The following is a 19,430-nucleotide window of genomic DNA, read 5'->3' as shown; positions in this document are numbered from 1 at the left end:
TGACAAAATTCTTATTAATGAGTCTCTGGTGATATCTATACCTTGCACAGCAGTAGTGAAACTTGGCGCAGTGGCCTCCTTTTTATCGTTGTTGTCGTTTCCTTCACAAGCACTTCACACATTTCACTTGCATCAATCTTAGTTCTGTAAGTCGGTACATTTTCATTGTAACAAACCATGTAATTGAATTTTCACATTTTCAGATATATGAGTAATCCTACTCCAACCTCTTCCTGGAACAATGTTGTGCTCAACAGCATTTGATGTGCCACAGCCAGCTTTTGTGAAACAATTATAATGCAGTCTGTTGTTACAGTATTCCAGACAGCAACAAACATATTGATAGCCTGTAGAATGCTGTCTCTGTTCACTTCCTTTCTCCCAAGGGATGATCAGTTGGCTCCTGCACAACTGCTACTCTTATTTGGCTTCAACAGGGTGTATTATGGCAGAGTCCAGAGGATGTCGATGATGTGTGGTGTTTGGAAGAAGGAGCACAACATTTACATTCCTTAGAAGTTGTTTCCTTGGAATGTACTGGGTGTTGGTCAGTGAGGAGTACAGTTTCCCCTTCCTATTGTACCCATCTTTACATCTACACACCTCAAAAAAAAAAAAAAAAAAAAAAAAAAAATGCCAGAGAGACTGAAATATGCCATTGTCAAACTCCTCCATAAGAAAGATTATGGGAGAGATGTCAATAACTACCGACCTGTTTGACTGCTGACATCATTTTCTAAGATTTCTGAGAAGATGGTGTATTCTGGAATAGAATCTCACCTGAGCAACAATAATATCCTCAGGTAATCACAGTTGTTCTACTGAGAATGCTTTACGTGTCCACTTGCCAAATTTTACAAGCAATAAATAATAAAATACTGAAGGTTGACATTTTCTGCGACCTATCTAAAGCATTTTACTGTGTGAATCACAATATTCTCCTCAGTAAATTGAAGTTTCGTGGAACTGATATTATAGCCAACCATTGGATAATGTCATATCTAACCAAATGAATGTGGAAAGTTATTCAATCGATGTAGTCCAGGGACATTATTCTGACTGGGGAGAAATGTACGGAGTTCCCAAACACTCAGTATTGGATCCTCTATTGTTCCGTATATATGTAAATGATCATTTTGTGGATTACTCTTGTATTGTAATCAATCCAAGCATATGTACAGAAACAAAAGTAGTAGTAAACAGTGTTGTTAAAAGTATCATTGACTGGTTCTGTGCAAATGGTCTCACTCTGAATTTTAAAAAGATGCACCATATTCAGTTCTGCACATCTAGGAATACCACACCAGTGATAAGTGTTTTCTTGAAAGTAAATAATTTCTAAAGAACTACTAAAGGATTTTTAAGGCCACATCTGTTACAACTGGTATTTGAGTTCTCAGTTAGAAACAAAAAAATTGATATTTCAATGTTTCTGGAAGTTCAGACCCAAAGGGAGTGGAATAGGGGATGAAAATGTTTAAGAAACTATTTAATTACACTAAAAAATTTTGGAGCTAAATTTATGAAAATTGCTATTTCACTTCTCTGTTAGATATAAAGAAATATTTGTTAGGTGATGAAAGTTGCTATGGAAATTTCTGCACAAGAGTGCAAAAGGTGCGATTAACAAATGCTTTGGACTCCAGCTACCAGAATCGCATTTTGGTCAGAATTACATTCTGAAGAGACCACACACCTTAATTAATGTGAAAAGCTTAGAAAGTGTTGCAATTTGTGAACAACATAAAAATTTGATTAAATAAAAACAAAAAATCTCTGCGTGCCTGCCATACAACCTCCTTTAGAACACAACCACAAAATGCGAGGTCTGTATTTGCACTTCCGTTTGTTCATATTATATTGAGTCCCATGTAGCTAGGCACAGATTTTGTTGGTTGCATGAGTGAGTCAAGTAGCGGGTGCCAAGCTAGTAGGTAAATAGAAAGACTTGCAGCCACTCGGCGCATTTAATGTCATTTGCTTGGAAATGAGGTGCTAAATCCTTTTTGATACCCTTCCCAGTTGTCCTGAGCTTCATTGAATGCCCCCCCCCCCCCCCCCCTCCTTCAACATTGTGAACTGTCCGTCTGGTCATTGAAATGTCTGTTCTCTTTATGTAGTCTTGGCAGTTGTCACAGTTGTCATACATACTCTTACCATACGAGTTGTATGGTAAGAATACATTACCATCACAAGTAAATATGACGAATAGTGAGAGCAAGCGAGATACCACATAGATGTCTCACAGAAATGAAAACAACAAATAAACAGGTGTGAACTATCTTACACAAGGAATTCAAGAGTGAAACTTCAAAAACGGAACATATCTTTAAAAATATGACAAGCATATATTTTGACAGAGCACAGAGAAACGGAGAGATTTTGAAAACGGTTGTAGCTTATGTGACAAACTAACCAGCTGTAATGTTGCAGAACGATGTGAAGTGGAATGAGCATGTGAAAGTTGTGGTAGAGAAGGCAAATGATAGACTTTGGTTTATTGGGAGAATTTTAGGAAAGAGTGGTTCACTTGTAAAAGAGACCACATATAGGACACTAGTGCAACATATTCTTAAGTACTCTTGAAGTGTTTGGCATCTGTACAAGGTCAGATTGAAGGAAGACATCGAAACATTTCAGAGGAGGGCTGCTAGATTTGTTACTGGTAGGTTCAGATAACATGTAAATATACGGAGCTTTGGGAACTGAAATGGTAGTCCCTGGAGGGAAGGCGACATCCTTTTTGAGACACACTATTGAGAAAATGTAGAGAACCGGCATTTGAAGCTGACTGCCGAACGATTCTATTGCTGCGACATACATCGTGCGTCAGAACCATGAAGGTCCATACGAAAAACTAGGGCTCATATGGAGGCCTACATATAGTCATTTTTCCATCACTCTATTTGCGAGTGGAACAGGAGGGGAAATTTATAAGTAGTGGTACAGAGTACCGTCCACCATACACCGTACGGTGGCTTGCGGATTATCGATGTTGCTGTATTATGTTTTTATCATTTCCTTGGGAATGGTCACATTCACGTTCATACGAACACCAATATTGGGCAAGGAGGGATATCTCACTTATCAGTCACACAAATCAGGTGCTTCGATAAGAGATTCTTATCATATGACACATATACTGTCACTAATGCCAGTATGACACACCAGATGTGTTTTCCAGTGGAGGATTCAGTTGACTTGTCACCTTGTCATCAAACATCTGCAGTTACCGTTCAGATGCCACTTCCTTTAGACTGCTAATAGAGTAGTTGTGCAGAATCAACTGTCATCACTGGTCTGTACCTTACATCTCACTGTTGCAAATGAACGCTACACCCCGACACAGACACAAATTTTAATAAAGCGAACAGCAGGAAAAAGAATAGGCACGAGGGAGGTTTCAACAAAGGCGTGCCTGCTTGGTAGTCCAACACCATAACCACAACTCCATTACTTTTGCGTGCTGTTCTGTATTGCACTACTTCTTCTTCAATAATTTGCCTTTTTTTTTCCCCCCAGTCCAGTACACCTTTTTCCTGTTTTCATGCCTAATCTGTGTTCAGTTTGATGGGCTGTCAACTGGGTCATTTTATACATCTAATAGGAGTGCAATGGGCAGTTTCCATTGTAAGAGATGTTTGCAAAATACCATTTAAATGTCAAATGAAAAGTATTTGCTGAACTGAGACATAAACCTAGGTCAGGGTGGTTGTGGTTGGGACCTCTCTTCATGTCTTCTCGGTTTGGGACTCCATGACCACTCCCTCATGGAAAGGCTGCTCTTTTTTGTCCAGTTCTTAGCGTACCTTTTATGCCTTTTACTCTGTGTGTTTTAACTTAATTATTTTATAATATGACTCCCCTGACTGAATTCGTCCACTTTTAGCGGACCCTGTTTCTTCTGTGAGTAACTTTGTAATCGTGGGACTGATGGCCTCACCGTTTGAGCCCATAAACCCTCTAAATTAATCAATTGTGAGACATAAACCTGGATTACTGTCCAAATTCCACAGAAACACTCCTGTGATGCTGTTAAACTTGTGTGTAGGCAAAATGTTGTTATTGATTGGTGAGTCTTGTTCACATTAGACACTACTCTTGAAAGGAATTATTTTTTGTTGTTCTTTAAAGTTAGAGAGACAAGACCTATGTGATCAAAACTCTAAACTGCACAATTCACAATAGCAACTTAACCTAATTTTCAATTTTTTCAGAGATATGTTTTGTGCTGGACGAGTCCCGGAAGAGGATCTGAAACGTACAATGAAGGCTTGTGGAGGTTCCGTAATGACAACTGCTCACGACTTGAAAGATTCAGTTCTTGGCAGCTGCGAGTATTTTGAAGAAAGACAAGTAGGCGGTGAAAGGTAAAATGTGTATTCAGATCCCTGGAATGAATTTTCACACGACAGTGGAGGAGTGTGCTGATATGAAACTTCGGGGCAGTTTAAAACCATATGCAGGACTGGGACTCTAACCCAGGGCCTTTGCCTTTTGTGGGGAAGTACTCTACCAACTGAGCTATCCGAGCACAACTCACAACCTGTCCTCACAGCTTTACTTCGGTCAGTATCTGATCTGCTGGGTTTCAGTCCAATCTGGCATACAGTTTTAATATGCCAAGAAGTTTCATCTATTCATTTTTTGTAATGGAATTTCGTGAATTTTATCACATAAGTTTTTGCCAACAAAATACAGTAACTCAGTGACAGTGAAAAATTAATCTTTGCTTGTACAATGAAACCTTACAGTGAGAAGCTGGGTTCTCGATAATAAAATAATTTGTATAATATTTAATTATATGTTCACATATATTTTCGCATGTTCACACAGGTTTCAGGCATTGACCCGTAGCTGAAACAATAAGTCTTCTCATGTCTCCTAATTAAGATTGGGGTGAGGGAAGGAGTGAAGTTAACCAACCATTCACTGTATACAATTGAGGCATTGAGAGGTTGACATGCACCTAAACAAGATTGTAAGAAAGCTTACCAAAAATTTTAGTGTTCTTCCTCAGAGCTGTCAGACTACCAGAAACGAACACCTTCATTGTATGCATGCACATATTAGCTGTGCAGAAAGATGTTGATTGAAAACTTGGTAGTGATTTCGGTCTTGTCATCAATGTGCTGTTGAGCACCAACACCTCATCTATACCAGTTACTCAACCCAGAACTTTCCAGTGTGGTATTAAGTCAGATGAGATGATATAATTGTTTTTGAATAATTTTTACATAATTCAGTGTTCTTAGTATGCTAGAAGTAAGGTAATATTTAATTGTTCACTTACCAAACTTGTGCTTTTTCTTTCTAGTATTCATGTTGAAGGTGTGTTTGAATTGCTTTGTTTTTTCTTGAAATCTGAATTTATCATGAAAAATTATGTTCTGATAAGTCTGACTGTCCCATTTTCAAGGAAGTGACAACCAATACTTATCCATTATTACAGTCCTTGTATTTTGTACTATTCATGTTTAGTCATGACAATATGATATGAAACTGAGCTGATCAATTTGTGGCCACTTTGATGATAGCAGTTGTGCCTAATAAATCCTATTTCATACAGACTGTATCTCAATGAACTATTTTATCAGAGAGTGTTTGAAATAAGCTGTGTTTTTCTATAAGTAAATATCATAAAATAAAGCTATTTTTGGTTACTGGTTAGGATTTTCAAAAGCAAACATTTCACTCGGAAAACTCTTATTATAGAGGATGAAAATGGCAGGGTGTGACAGAAAAATGGTCAGGTTCAGATAGAAAAAGAGGCCTAGGATTATATTGCGTCAAAATATTCTGAGACACAACAAAATCCTTGCATATTTCTATTTCATGCACTTTTAATTTCCTGAAAATCATATCTTGTGGGTGGCCACCATTTGACCAAGTCGGGAGATTCTGGAGGCCACAAAATGTACCCATTCCTTGAAATAAAGCAGTTACCAAACACTCTGAACACTGCCGCCATTGAAATTTGAGCACAGTGACACGTAGCCCCATCTTGCTGAAACCTGTACTCATTTTCAGAAAACTGTTTAAGTTGAGCTGTAAGGAATATGTCAACTTTGACAACATACAACTGAGATGCGACTAGTTGCTTGTCCATGTTCATCCACAGAACAGAAGGGGTTGATTATGCCCATTGAAGAGACAGCTTTTTGGCTGTGTAAGGGGCATTGATGGAGTTCAAGGCAGTTATCCTCATACCAGTAAGAGCAGTTTTGTTTGTTGACATAACCACTGAGATGAAAATGTGCATTTTCACTCATCCATAGGAAATTTAAGAAATCCTTATTTTAGTCAACAGTTCAGTAGTCATTCCCTTCCCATTATAACTTCAATTAACTGTTGCACAATAAGAATCTTATACAGTTGCAACTTTAAATAAAGCCATAAAATACTGTGTGTGCTATCACTGGATGTTCCCACTACTGCAGCAATTCGTCTCACAGAAGACTTTGGACTGTTCGTTGCAACATTTTTGCACGTCCTGTATTCGTTAATGTTAGCGACAACTTCTAATTCTTCCTGGTGATTTCAGCTCAAGTGCACTTCCTGTCGTTCCAAAGGTTTTTACTAACAAGCTGATGGCTTATGCCAGTGGTGCTGGATCATTCAGTCTAAGGTTGAAATGACTGCAGTATTCTCGTCTAGCAGCAGCAGCAACAACACAGTCACGGTTTTGTGAAAGGCCTTCACAGCCACAGCGCAGTAAGGCCCACTTCAGCACCCCATTACAGCTAATGACCTACCTACCTGAAACATTACAAACATTCATTGTTGCCAGTAATACCATTACACTTTTAGAAACTAATTAAAACAGCCCGTTTTTGTGCTACGACTTGTATTATTATTATTATTATTATTATTATTATTATTATTATTATTATTATTATTTTACTGTGAATAGGCCATCTGAGAACCATGTTCCAGTTAATTCATTGTTCTTTTCTTCCAGTATGCCTTCATCTGTTCAGTGTTTCTTCTTTCTATCTTCAGACCATTTTGAACCTGTCCTTTTAGCTACCTTGCCATGGACTCCTTCAATTCACAATACTTTTCCCCCCAAAAGGCTTCTATTTTTATATTGTTTCTTCCTAAATCCTTTTTTTGTTTCGTTGACCCAGCTTGTAGGCTTCTTACCCCACAAATATTAGAAAATCTTATTAGTTAATCTGCTGTCTTGCATTCGAAATAATGTTCAAAAAGAAGAGCCCTCTTTTCCTCATTATGTTTGAAATATTTTGTATATTTTGGTATATTTCAGCATTGCTTCATAATTTACAACATTCTGCTTTATTTTTGTGGTCCTAATATTTTCCTTATAATTCGCGTTTCTAGTACTTCCAATTTATCTAAATTATAGTTTAACTAAGCATATAGTTGAATTAAGTATTTGCTTGCATATAGGCATTCTGTCTTCACTACTGTGTTGTAATGCCTTATTTTTGCATTTTTTGATAGGCACTTTTAATTGTAGATGTCTTTGGTGATGCCATATGCTTCCCCATTTTATGCAAGCTTTCCTCTATTGCAGATTTTTCTAAAGCATTTCCTTGGTTTATTTCCCCTAGATATTTTAATTTTCTTACCCTCTCTATTTGGCCAATATGTTTCCAGAAAATTTGGAGAATCTGTAACGTTTGTTACAAATTTTGTTTTTTTCTGGAGAAATTCTTAAGCCAGTTCTGGTTATTTCTTCCAGGAGTTTGTGTTGTAGCAGATGCCACATTTTCAGAAAAGACAGCAAAATCATCTGCAAATGCAAGGCAGTTGATTTGATCTATTTGCTTCCTGTTCCTAGCTGAGATGTTAAGTTCAGTAAGTTTTTTGTTCCAAATTCTTCCTGTTTTCTCTAACACACTGTTAAAAGAATTGGAAAAAGGCAGCCACCTTGTTGTACGCATGTTTTTATTTTGAAAGGCTGTGAAATTTCTCCCCTGAATTTTACTTTACAGACTGTTCCTGTTTCACGGATTAGGTTTGCTAGTTTAGACTTTGCACCAAGTATTCAAATTATTTTATCTATAGTTTCTCTGTCAGCAGAATCAAAAGCCTTTTTGAAATCCACAAACATAACTACAATATCCTTTGAATAAAGTAATCTGTGGTGAATTACTGGTTTTGATTTAAATATTTGTTCTGGTTATGACCTTCTTTTCCTAAAGCCGCCTTGATATTCACCAACATGACTGTCTAGTGTTGTTTATATTCTGCTTAACAAAATCTTGGAAAATACTTCATACACTACTGGCAGTATAGAGACTCTACAGTAGTTGTTTATTATCTGTTTTGTGGAGTGGGTGTATCAAGGCAACTTCCCATTCCTCTGGGATTTTTTTCTGTATTCCGGGTTTCTTCAAAAGGACTAAATTTAGCTCCTTTGGTATACTTGGCAAGGACCCACCTCAAAAGTTCAGCTGCAATAGAATCTTCGCCACTAGCTTTGTTGGTTTTGAGGGTCTTAATTACGTCTTGAATTTCTTCTCTAGATGGTGTAAATCTTCTTCCAAATTTTCATTAATATATGAGAATGCCAATATATGACTTGGTTCAGGACAGTTCAGAAGCTGATGAAAATATCTTACCAGTATTTCACAATTTTCAGTATTGGATAACCCAATGTTGCCATCTTCATTTTTGAAGCAGACATTTGGGGTTTGCTATTTCTGATTAACCAAGCTGTTCCTTTCTTTGTTGTTTAAATTTATCATAATTTTCAATTTTCTTTGAGCATTTCCATTTTTCCCACTTTTTGGTCCTCTCTCTCTCTCTCTCTCTCTCTCTCTCTTTTGTATGGCTTCTTTGTAAATTACATTCCACCACATTTTCCCTTCATTTTTTGTTGACCTAAATATTTCCTGTGCAGCATTATTAATTGCTTTGGATATTTCTTGCCAGTTGCAATGTTTAGCTACTTCAATTTTGTCTTGATAGTTTTTTAATAGATTGTTTTGTTATAGTAAGACCTGACTGTATTATATATTAACTTTTGTGACTTTCTTTGTTCCTTATTAGGTAGGGGTTTGACTTTAATCTTTGAGAGGTAATAATCAGAATATAATAGAGGGAAACATTCCACGTGGGAAAAATATATCTAAAAACAAAGATGATGTGACTTACCAAACGAAAGCGCTGGCAGGTTGATACACACAAACATACACATAGGAAAGAGGGAAGGAGAGGGAAAGACGAAAGGATGTGGGTTTTGAGGGAGAGGGTAAGGAGTCATTCCATCCTGGGAGCAGAAAGACTTACCTTGGGGGGGAGGGAGGGGGGAAGGACAGGACAGGACAGGACAGGTATACACTCGCACACATACACAGACACAAGCAGACATTTGTAAAGGCAAAGGGTTTGGGCAGAGGGGTAATGATCAGAATAAAATTCACTGTTCCTTACTACTTTCACATTTCCATTGTACTTTTTTTGTGAAATAACCACATGATCTAACTGAAATTCTCCTAATATTGGGCTGGGTGGTATTCATGTTTTAGCTTTTCTTGGGAATTTCCTAAAGAAGGTTGACATTAGTTTCAGGTAAGAGCTTTGACACAAGCTGATTAGCCTCATACCATTTGGTTCTTCTGTGAGCTGGGTAGTGTTCTACTACATTTCTTAATTTATTATTATTATATCTGTAATCAGTGCCCCCTCCCCCAAATCAATTTAAAAGATTCAATCTTCAGGTAACTAACATGGCAACTGTTAAATGTGTATGAATAAGTGTGATCATCCAATAGACGCTAATTTTGTGAAAAAAAAAAGAAAAAAAAGATAGGTAAGACATTCTTGGATCTCTACAAATAAGTAACTGGTTAATGGTCCTTCTTGCACAGTGATTACAGCATAGACGAAAGATTACAAAAGTACTCTCATTTCCTTACTTCTTGGATTAAGGACTATAGTTGGAAATAAGATATGACTGCATGGTAATATTTGCAGGAATTGCACATGAGAATGGCAATGTGTTGGCTGAGAATATTCCATTGAGAGATGTGGCCCTTCAGAAGGAATGATATTGGCAAGAATATTTTTTATCGTCAAATTAAAATTACTTGTTCATAGACATGCCAGACACCACTACAGGATTTCCACAATTGCTGTCACCTGTCCCCATGTACTGCTTAGTCAAACAGGGAGCAGGGTGCCTGTGTTTACAAAAGTGGATTGTTGTCCTTCACAGTTGGCAATAGAGTAGCAGTCCCCAGACAAAGCTCCAGATTGAATCTTAGAAATAACACTTGTTCCCAATGTTTCAGATGTTATACACTTGTCATAATGTACAAATGAACTGCTCCCTCCTCCTCCTCCTCCACCACCACCACCACCACCACCACTTGGCAGTAGTGGACAGTTGGTGCATGATGTAGAGAGCTCTGGAGAAGCTCATTTCAAAGACGGTGCTTCAAAGTATCATTACTGCTATAGTGGTGTAAGTATCTAAACATAAAACACAGGATATGTCTCACAGAATATTGCTGTACCTGTGTTGATTAGACTGTTCATTTTACAGTAACAACTGTTTGAAGATATACTGACAAGTCACTGCTGCCCACCTATCAATATGTACTGGGAACGAGGTGCCTCGCGCTGACATCTCTCTTTTCTTGGTGTGTTCAAAATTATCGTATGTTTGTTCTACACCCCCCCCCCCCCCCCCCCACACACACACACACACACACACACGAGAGAGAGATATTCTTCGTTTCAGACTCACAGTGCCTTATATTACTGTTTGATAATTGAAGAGGAAGGGAATGTACATTCTTTCTCAGACTACCTGTCCTCCTTTGGAAATCCAACAGAATGTTATCAGTTGACTTACCACAACGGTTTTTGTAAAGATATATTCCAGCCCAGAACTCAGAAACTACACTTGCAATATATAGACCATACCACAAATCTTATTTCACCCAGTTAGATTTATAATGACACCCAGTAACTTGTGGGATGAGGCCTATCAGCATGTTTTACGATTAACAATTTTACGAGGATTTCCTTAATATTACTGGATAAATTTCTAATGTAATGGAACCTCTTTTCCTCCACAGTTTCCATCTCCACAAGTAAATATTTAGGATCACCTACTCGCTTAGCTACTTCATAAGGTCCATCATACAGTAAATGGAAGTTGTCTGTTTGCTTTTCTAATAAATCAGACCTGGGATGACAGCGAATCAGTCAGGTTCAAAAATTGTTTCTTTCCTTTCCTCTGTCTATAATACTCTCATACTACAACTACTCCCCCCCCCCCTCCCCCAGCCCTCCCCCCCTCCCTCCCTCCCTCCCTCCCTCCATCACTTTTCCTCTAAGCATCTTTGATGATATCACAATCTTTCTTGCCAGCTGTCCGTGGCTGGACAGGTTAATTTTGCTGCTGCTAGGTACTACTACTACTACTCTACTACTACTGATATCTGTATAATAATGTCAGCTGTTTCGGGCAGAAGGGCTGGCAGATGTACGTTCTAGTGTATTCGAAACCTCTTCAAAGGAATTCAGTTCATTTTTATATGTTTACTCCACTGACGATGTCTCTTGTTCCAGGCTGTCTTCTGTTCTTGCAAGTGTCCTGTAAACTGCAGGCTCTGTTCATTATGGACGATTCTCATTAGGAATGAAATCACTGTTCTGGGGAGGAACATTTTTTATCTGTGTGGGGGGGGGGGGGGGAGGGGGGGGGGGGAGATTGCAGAGTATGATGTAGATGTAGATGCTACTCTAGTCTCTCATAAATGTCATTTATGAGAGACTAGAGCAGCATCTACATCTACATCATACTCTGCAGTCCACCTAAAGTGTTTGGCTTAGGGTACTTTCGGTGCCATATCTGATCTCTCCAACCCTGTTCCAACCGTGAATAGTGTGTGGGAAGAATGATTGTTGGTAAGCCTCTGTATTGACTCTACAGACATGCTGGTTTGTCCTTGCATCACTGTCAGCATTTAATATGTATACTTCTGTATATTTTGATGCAGTTCTCTGCTCATTACTCCTTGCCGCATCATTTTTTCTAACAGGAAAAACACCATCACTATTACGCCATGGGCCTCGCTGATATCTTTCAGTTTTTAATTACGTCCAATGCTGAGAGAAGATTCAGCAATTCTTCTGTACTCTGGATCAATACAGTAATATTTTTCTGTGGTTATCAAAGCTATAAGTTTCTCTGGTTCCAGCGGTTGATATAGGTGATATGCTAACGAGACTTTGTGCTAGAATAATTCCGGCACCATCACATAATTACCATTGTAATGAGGCCTTGTCATCAGCAGAGACTTAACATGTGCTGTTGTTAGCCCCCAGTACAGTGCCAAAAATCTCTGCTTCAGCCCTAAATAAGACTCTGTGTCTCCCCATATGCCCCATCATAGTTTTGTTTCTTCTGTAAGGGCTGGCTGAACCAGCAGTTTTGCTGTCAGATAATGGTACAGTTGTAAACCATTCTTTGAAGCTGCAGACAGATTGCACAGGATGTGTCGTCGACTTCTGCTCCTCAGTTTCCCTCTTGTAAGAACGCAGGTGCAGGTGTAGAATCAGTGTATCGTACCTCATCGTGCATGGTGCTTAAGCATCCAGCTGTATCCCCATCAACAGGCTCTAACGAAACAAGCAGTGTAAGATGATAATCCCATTCACCCACTGTTAGTGTTCCCTGTCCTCCAGCTAAACCTGTCTGATCATTACTAAGTTCATGGAGTACATCAACTGCGCATGGATTGTTTCATTGAATTTTGGTTCCTGTCAAGTGAACAGTTGCCTGTCAAACCACTCTCAGAAGCTGGTGACATATGCTCGGCCTGGGGTATCATGACGACATTTTGTAGTGGTGGCCCCATGCCAATTTCAGAGGCTTGCCAGTCTGCCGCTGGAACACAATCACTCAATGCACTCTATATTCTTGAAATAAAAGGTGCATATTACTGACTTAGCACAGATTTCTGGTTTGCAAACTACTTGTTATTTCAGTAGACAGCACATGGAGTTTAGTGTCTTAACTCAGTGGTCTTGGAATTCCAACAGTTTCTACTGAATTTAGCTGTTTTGAAAGTGAGGTTACTTTTCTCCATTCTCATGTACTCTCACCTGAACATCCTCTATCTGCTTGTTCGGAGTGAACAAAGCTTGTCTCCTGTTCATCACATCTAATTTTAAAATCTTATATTTTGCTCTAAACTTTTACACTGAAATTTTGAAATTTACGACTGACTGGGTGAAATAGAATACTTAACACAAACTTTAAATTTAATTTGACATGCAAGTTTACAATAGGATCTTGAGACTCCTTTCTCTTACTACCTTTGATAGCCAAGAAGATTGCTCAAGCAGGTTCATAAACAGGAAGGTGGTTGTGGCTCCCCTGGTTTAATAGTGTCGATGCCACTGGTGCTGGCATTAGTGTTGGGGGCATCAGCTGTGTGTGGCATCTTGAGACAGTGGCACCCCTTGGGTTGTGGGATCTTGGCTGCAGGCTGGATGGCAGCCCCCACTGGTCAAGGTTCTTTGTGTGCAGTGGTACCTTGTCCAGCCGCCTATGCTGCCACTGCCAGTCTAGATCAGTGTCAACGAAACCTCATGGGACTTGCCCTGCGGTTCCACCCCCGGCATCCTCTATCATCCCCTGGAATAATCATCTCTTTGTGGGAATACTCTATTTGCCATCTCTTGTTGCTCCATTGAATGTATTGTCATTCCCCACATCTCCCACTTGTGATTACAGAGAGGTTTCTCCTTGTTTGTGTAGTTTAAAAGGAAGATTTGCAATCACCGATTGAATTCGGTCACCACTCCTAATTTCTTCCCTTGGGATCACCACCTTAATCAAATAGTTTCCCCCACCTTGTTTCTCTTACTTTGTGATTTCAGTGCACCACACCATGTAGGGAAGTAACACTTAGTCTGGTTGGGGCTTTCTGATTGACCAGTTTGTTTCTGATCTCAATCTGTGCCTCAGAGACAGTATTGCTATCCACTTCAGTGCTGCTCATACCACCTTTCCGGCTATTGCTCTTATGGTCACTAAACGAGGATCGTTGTGACAGTGAATACTTCCCAGTGATTGTAATACTGCTATATCATCCGATGGACCAGTTAACAAAATGGGCTCTACAAAGAGTCAACTGACAGTCGCATACTTTTGCTTGTCACCTCCACCGCAGACTGTCAGATTGCATCAACGAGGTTATGGGAGACATTTCCGATTTAGGCACCTGCATAGCTGGAATTGCAGTTCATCTTACCTTCAGGCACACACTGCCACCTGCCAATCCCATGGTAGAACAAAGACATCTATTCACGTAGGGCCAAGCATCGTCTCAAGTGGCATCTCTCACAAGATGTCCTCCTCCCTTTTAAGCGACTGCGCACTAAGGTTCGCTGTCTAATGAAGCACAGTAACATCACATCACAGTAATTTTTTTACCTACATAAGACATATGGCACTGTTCGACGCCATCACATTTTACTTTCCCTCCATGACTGGGATTTCCGAGACTCCATACTGGTATATTTGCCCCCCCCCCCCCCCCCCCCCCTGCCGCCCATCCCGCCCTTCCTCCAGATCCAAGAGAGTAGTATCCCACAGGGCGCAGTGCTGAGTCTCACAATCATCCTCATTGCCATTAACGGGCTAGTGACTTCTGTCGGGTCGCTTGTCACCCTCACACTGTATGTGGACAACTTTTGCATTTGGTGCAGCCTTCACTCAAAGGCCTTGGCTGAACACCAGTTCCAAGACTCCAGCTAAAGAGCCGCCGTTTGGCCCCTTTCCCATGATTTCCAATTCTCTTCTAAGAAAATGTGGTCCATGTATTTCTGTCACCATACTGTAGTCAATCCTGACCCCAAACTCTACTTGGGTACCCAGCACTTGGATGTTGTTGCACAGTCAATTTTGTTTTCTGTCTTTGATAAAGAGCTAACTTGGCTGCCCCATATTCGTCAGCAAAAAAATTAGCTGCATGTGGACGCTTAACACTGTCTGCTTTCTTGCCCACACTTCTTGGGGTGCAGGTCGTGCTACAGTTTTCTGTATTTACCAGCCCCTGGTCTCAGCCTGATGGTACTATGGTTGCCAGGTTAATGGCTCTGCGGCACCTTCAGCTTTGAAATTCTTAGCCCAGTTCATCATCATGGTGGTGGTAGATAGCTTCTAGTGCCTTCTGGACTAATCCTGTAGACAATCTCCTCCCTGGAGCAGGAATCTACCCCCTTCAGTTCTGATGGCACCAACAGTTGCTCATTTATGCAGTCATCATTTGACAATTTCCTCGTCATCCAACTTGTCACATTCTCTTTTTCACACAAGGGGTGTTGACCCCCTGACACCTGCCCTTTGTGTGATTCTGCCAGTTGGAATTTGTCTCCTGGGACCTCCGCCTAACCTCCTTAGAATGTACTCCCATTGTTCCTCCCCTCTCTCCTCTTGATACCCAGACCCTTAATTACGACCAATCTATTCCATGGCCCAAAAGGTTCAGTCACTACTGTGATGTTTTGGCTTTTGTTCCTTTCAGTTCTCCAAGTGTATAAGGGTGTTCCATTATTTACACTGGTGTCTCTAAAACCATGGATAAGACAGAATACACTTTTACTTCTCCTGCCAATCAGAAACATCATTTGTTGCTTGAAACTTCTAGTGTGTGTTATTAAACAAGACTCCCTTGACCATATTTGAATCTTTGTAGTTACTGAATGAGCAGTCTCCAGGCCACTGATTACTCTTATTCTTATCACCATGTACTATCTACTGTTCGTGGTCTCCCTGACCTTAATCGCATTGCCTGTTATGTCGTCTTTCTTGGGTCCCAGGTCATACAGGTATCCCAGGCAGTGAACTGACAGATCATTTGGTTACAGAAGGTATTATTGCCCCACATTCACTTTGCTGATACCAGGTTTGAATTTGTAGTTGCAACTCAGGCCGCTGCTCATTCAGAGATGAAACCTCATGTGGTGGGTTACTGCTCCCTCTAATAAACTTCGCAGAATTGCGCACCTCCTTCAATTTCTCCCAGAAAGAATCCACCACCCTACCCCCTCAGCATTGGTCAGACTAATCAGTAGTTTCATTTCATGAAATGAGCCACCCCCACATTGTGGTTGTGGAGCCTTACAGACAGTAGCTCTATTCTGGTGGAATGCCCCCTTCTACTAGGCCTCCATGTCAAGTATAGGTTTCAAAATTCCATGTCTGTGGCATTGTCAGGTAATTCATGCGCAGTTGAACTGTTTCTCACTATTCTCTGGGAAAGTGGTTTTTATTCTCATATATAAGAGGTGGGAAGGGGATGATTGGGGTTAGAGCATCGCATGCTGCATGGTGGGTCGGGGGGAACCCTCAGTCCCACCTCCTTTGTCAGCTGTCACTTTCATCTCTCTTTTTACTGTGTTTGAGTTGCTAGTGGGTGTGGTTTGCATCTTTTTCTGCTGCACCCTCTTTTCCATTTTAAGGTTATAACTCTGTTGGCTAGTGGGTGCTCTTTAACCCATTGACTATAAGGAATCGGGGATGGGACTTCACATGCAGAGCCCCAGGAGCAAGCACCTGGTGCCTTACATATTTCCCTCATCTTGTTTTTATTATTATTCAGTCCCAACTTGTGTCCATTATGTTTTTAGCCCTTTCACTTTTACTGTTCTGGATCTCTCGACTAGAAGGCATTCTTTGCTGTGTTAGTTCACCTTTAATTGTATTGGCAGGGATTGGGTGCTGATAGGGATTCTCTCTTTGTGGATAAGCCCTGAGAGACCCCTCATCTGCTCTGACATTAGTACTGCCTTCAGTGCCTCGATTTTGGGTGTTCTCACTGTTGAACTTCTTGATCCGTACTATTAAAATATCTTCATAATTATTGATAACTATCTTTTCAGTGTTTTTCCTTTTAAGGAATCTATAAAACAAATGTGGCAAATTATATTCTGCGTTAACACTGCTTTGTTCTTTAAATGTGTTGAGATAATATTCAATTAAAAGCTTTCCAAAAACACAAAAGTGTAAGTCCAAATCCATCAGTAATTTTTAGGATATACAATACAAACGGTAGTTTTTTCATTTGCAGTGCTTTTGGGATTCTTCCAAGACTAGATTGTTCCCAAACGTTTGAAGTTGAAACATGTTGTAAAATTTTGTAGGGCTGTAGCCATGGAGTTACTCTTTTGTGTGTCCAGGACAGAAGTCTCAACAAAATTGGAGTTAATAATCTAAATCAACAGCAAAATTGCATATATAATTAGTATTTTACAAAGTTTGATGTGTGTATAAGTCAACTCATAACAAAAGTGACAAATGTTGCAGACAGTAACTGATCCTGTAGATGATAGTTACTAAATGGAGTTTAAACTAGTGCTGATTGTATAGATGTATTAATAGTTAATTTGTATAACTTTTATTGTTTAGATTTAACATTTTTACTGGTTGCCCCAATGCAAAGACTTGTACAATTGTACTGAGGGGTGGTGCAGAACAGTTCATGGAAGAGACTGAAAGATCCCTTCATGATGCCATTATGATAGTCCGGCGTACAATAAAGAATGATGCTGTAGTTGCAGGTTAGATGAACATTTCATGACAATATATTTTATAATATGTATATGTTGACTATAGGCAACAAGTGTAATATTTTTGTATCCTTTTAGGTGGTGGTGCAATTGAGATGGAACTGAGTCGAGCGTTACGTGACTACTCGCGTACTATTGCTGGGAAAGAACAATTGCTGATTGGCGCTATTGCAAAGGCTCTGGAGGTTATACCTAGACAGTTGTGTGATAATGCTGGATTTGATGCAACTAACATTCTCAACAAACTGCGCCAGAAACATGCACAAGGTATCTATTCCATAGATTACTATGTGAGAGACACTTTTCTCAACACAGTTCTCCTTCAGATCTGTGTGCAGTGTTTCTCCATTGAGTTGGCTCTGTCCCTGAAGTGAAGAGAGGTTCTGGAAGGCCGTCAAAATACCCTTCCATAATAAAAACTTCGTTATTGGAGTCATGACTTTCTCCAGACATAAAATTCGTTTAATGGGGAAATAAGTGGAGATTATAAAGTGCCAAGCCTGGTGAATAGTTTAGATCTTCTAATTCGTACTTCAATTACCATAGTTTTCTCAAGGAAAAGCACCTTTGTGGATTGGTCTGTTGCTCTGATGTTAAGTAGAGGAATGTGACGTCGCCTAGATAGATAGAAACTAGCAAACTGTTGTTTGAAATACTGCACTTAATAAGATAGGAGACCCTTGAAAATGATTGTTGTTTGAGTGAGGAATGTACTTTCTAAAAAAATTGGTTTTCTTCTCACAAGATAATGAATCTCTGATCAGAATGTCCCAAATTCTGTCATTATTTTTAAAGATCTGTGCTTTAGTCTTACAGAGAAGATTCTAAACTGACACCATCATACAGAATTTCATTGACTGTATTAACAGATTATTGCTTGTATATTTGTACCTGGATGCATATTTATTAAAAAAAATAAAAAAAATTAAAAAAAAAACAAAACAGTAGTTCATCTTGGCTATATGTATACGCAAGGGCACCAAAGATATGCATGACTTTCTATCATTGTTGATGGCAGGTAACATGTAAGAACATATTTAATATTCCTTTAAAGGTTTTAGTTTTGCTTCAGTAGTATGTTTTTGCTTTGGAATATGGCAGATGAACTACTGAACAAAATATACATAATCTTTTTTCCAATCGACCCGCAGCTCGATATGTCTTGCAAATACATAATGAATTAAGTTCAAAAAGATGCTTCTATTTTGAGATGTTTATTTAATCACGACAGGACTGTTTCAGCACTATTGCCATCATCAGGCAATCTAAAAGTAATGGTTTTATTATATACTATTTCCTAGGGCAGACAGTAGCCTACTTGTCATATATGAGATTGACAACCATTCATTTATGGAATTCTTAACTTACATCGCTGTTTAGTCACTTAAGTGTTTTTCTTACGTCTTTTATAGTTATTTTATGACATAGCTTTCATAGGCTATATTTGTTGGAAGTTATAGCCTGAATTTTATTTTTTGTGAGACACAATTTTTTATTTGACGTTTAACCAACGATGTTAGAAGTTTACATCAGAGCAGTTACTTATTGATTTCCCTTACCGTATTTACTCGAATCTAAGCCGCACTTTTTTTCCAGTTTTTGTAATCCAAAAAACCGCCTGCGGCTTAGAATCGAGTGCAAAGTAAGTGGAAGCTCTTAAAAATGTTGGTAGGTGCCGCCACAACTAACTTCTGCTGTCGAATATATGTAGCGCTATACTGGCATGCTTCGCAGGCACAAAGATAAATACTGGCGCCAAAACCTCTGCGTCAGTAAATAAATTAAAAAAAAAAGTGGAAGACGAGATTTTTTCTCCGCCCCGAGTTTCGACCACTGCATTTTCATAAATTATCCAATGAAGTAAA

The 19,430-nt window shown here is 39.3% G+C and overlaps 1 protein-coding gene across 1 annotated transcript in view; it reads left to right on the top strand.

The window, feature by feature from the left end:
• The window catches only part of LOC124795227 (T-complex protein 1 subunit eta), a 93,135-nt gene that overhangs the window by 51,378 nt on the left and 22,327 nt on the right, over positions 1-19,430 (top strand). Inside the window, exons 6-8 of the mRNA XM_047259149.1 lie at positions 4,218-4,370; positions 17,405-17,556; positions 17,644-17,832. Of these exons, the coding sequence (XP_047115105.1) occupies positions 4,218-4,370; positions 17,405-17,556; positions 17,644-17,832 (494 nt within the window). The remainder of the gene's footprint in view (positions 1-4,217; positions 4,371-17,404; positions 17,557-17,643; positions 17,833-19,430) is intronic.

This window comes from Schistocerca piceifrons, chromosome 4 (genome assembly GCF_021461385.2).
Source record: "Schistocerca piceifrons isolate TAMUIC-IGC-003096 chromosome 4, iqSchPice1.1, whole genome shotgun sequence".
NCBI lineage: Eukaryota > Metazoa > Arthropoda > Insecta > Orthoptera > Acrididae > Schistocerca > Schistocerca piceifrons.
This window is presented reverse-complemented; position numbering and strand designations above follow the sequence as displayed.